Raw genomic sequence first — 912 nt, 5'->3', positions numbered from 1 at the left:
CCGCACCTGGCAGAGGTGCCAGGAAGATGTTCCCGGGGCTGTGCCCGCGCGTGGCCAACCTCTCCTCCGTGTGCTGTCAGACGTCCTACTGAGATGAACCCACTCTTGTTCTGTTCTCTCTGTCTTACCCTGGCTCCCTGCCCTCTCTCTCTCTCTTAGCCCATCCAGCTGCGGGAGGATCCAAATGTGTGTATTCCCCATCACTGGTACTCTCTGTTGCTTCATGGCTTTTGGGAAGTGTAGGCTGCGCCCAGGGGCACCTGTACAGCATGGGGAAGGGCTCCCGTAGCCGGCCCCACCTGATGGAGAGGCGCTTGCCCGCAGGCTGGCCATCCCCAGGGAGCTGGCAAAGGGGACGGTGGCAGAGTCGCAGTTAGCGCCTGGGTTCGGGATAGTGCTCGGAGGGACCGGTGTCCTCTTCCTCTGCTGTGCTGAGGGTCCGATCCCCACGGGGACTCCTTCGTCCATGCTGTTGTGATATTTCTTCTTGCTGCTGCTGCTGCTTCTGCTGGCGCTGGGGCTTGTTGGGACTGGAGCCCGGCACGGCGCTTGGGTGGACTGGCACGGTGCTCTCCTGGCAGAGGGGTGTGTGGTGACGGCCAGGAGGTTTTTGCCCATGGATAAGCACTATCGTCCCATCCCGCCCTGGGCCAGGCAGTGCAACCAGGCTACGGTGAGCCCTGGTGAGTCCCCAGATGGGGACCTGGCCCGTGTCCCCCCCTCTCCCCCCCGGCTCACCTCCCCTGGACGCGGGCTGACAGAGATGGGTGACTGACGCTGCACCCACTCACCTGTGCCCTGCCTGCCTCCGGCATGGCACACCGAGCCCCTACGACTTCTTGGGGCTGGAGGAGCATCTCTGATACCTGCGTCCCTTTGCTGCAGGGTCTGGTGGCAGCTGATGCTCGGGGT

General features: G+C 63.6%; 1 protein-coding gene across 1 annotated transcript in view; it reads left to right on the top strand.

The window, feature by feature from the left end:
- The window catches only part of LOC104159633 (kinesin-like protein KIF1A), a gene marked incomplete at both ends in the record, with an annotated part of 11,986 nt that overhangs the window by 2,998 nt on the left and 8,076 nt on the right, over positions 1–912 (top strand). The window contains 1 exon segment of the mRNA XM_009697589.1: positions 160–186. Within this exon segment, the coding sequence (XP_009695891.1) occupies positions 160–186 (27 nt within the window).

Source organism: Cariama cristata, unplaced genomic scaffold (genome assembly GCF_000690535.1).
Source record: "Cariama cristata isolate BGI_N322 unplaced genomic scaffold, ASM69053v1 scaffold35663, whole genome shotgun sequence".
NCBI lineage: Eukaryota > Metazoa > Chordata > Aves > Cariamiformes > Cariamidae > Cariama > Cariama cristata.
This window is presented reverse-complemented; position numbering and strand designations above follow the sequence as displayed.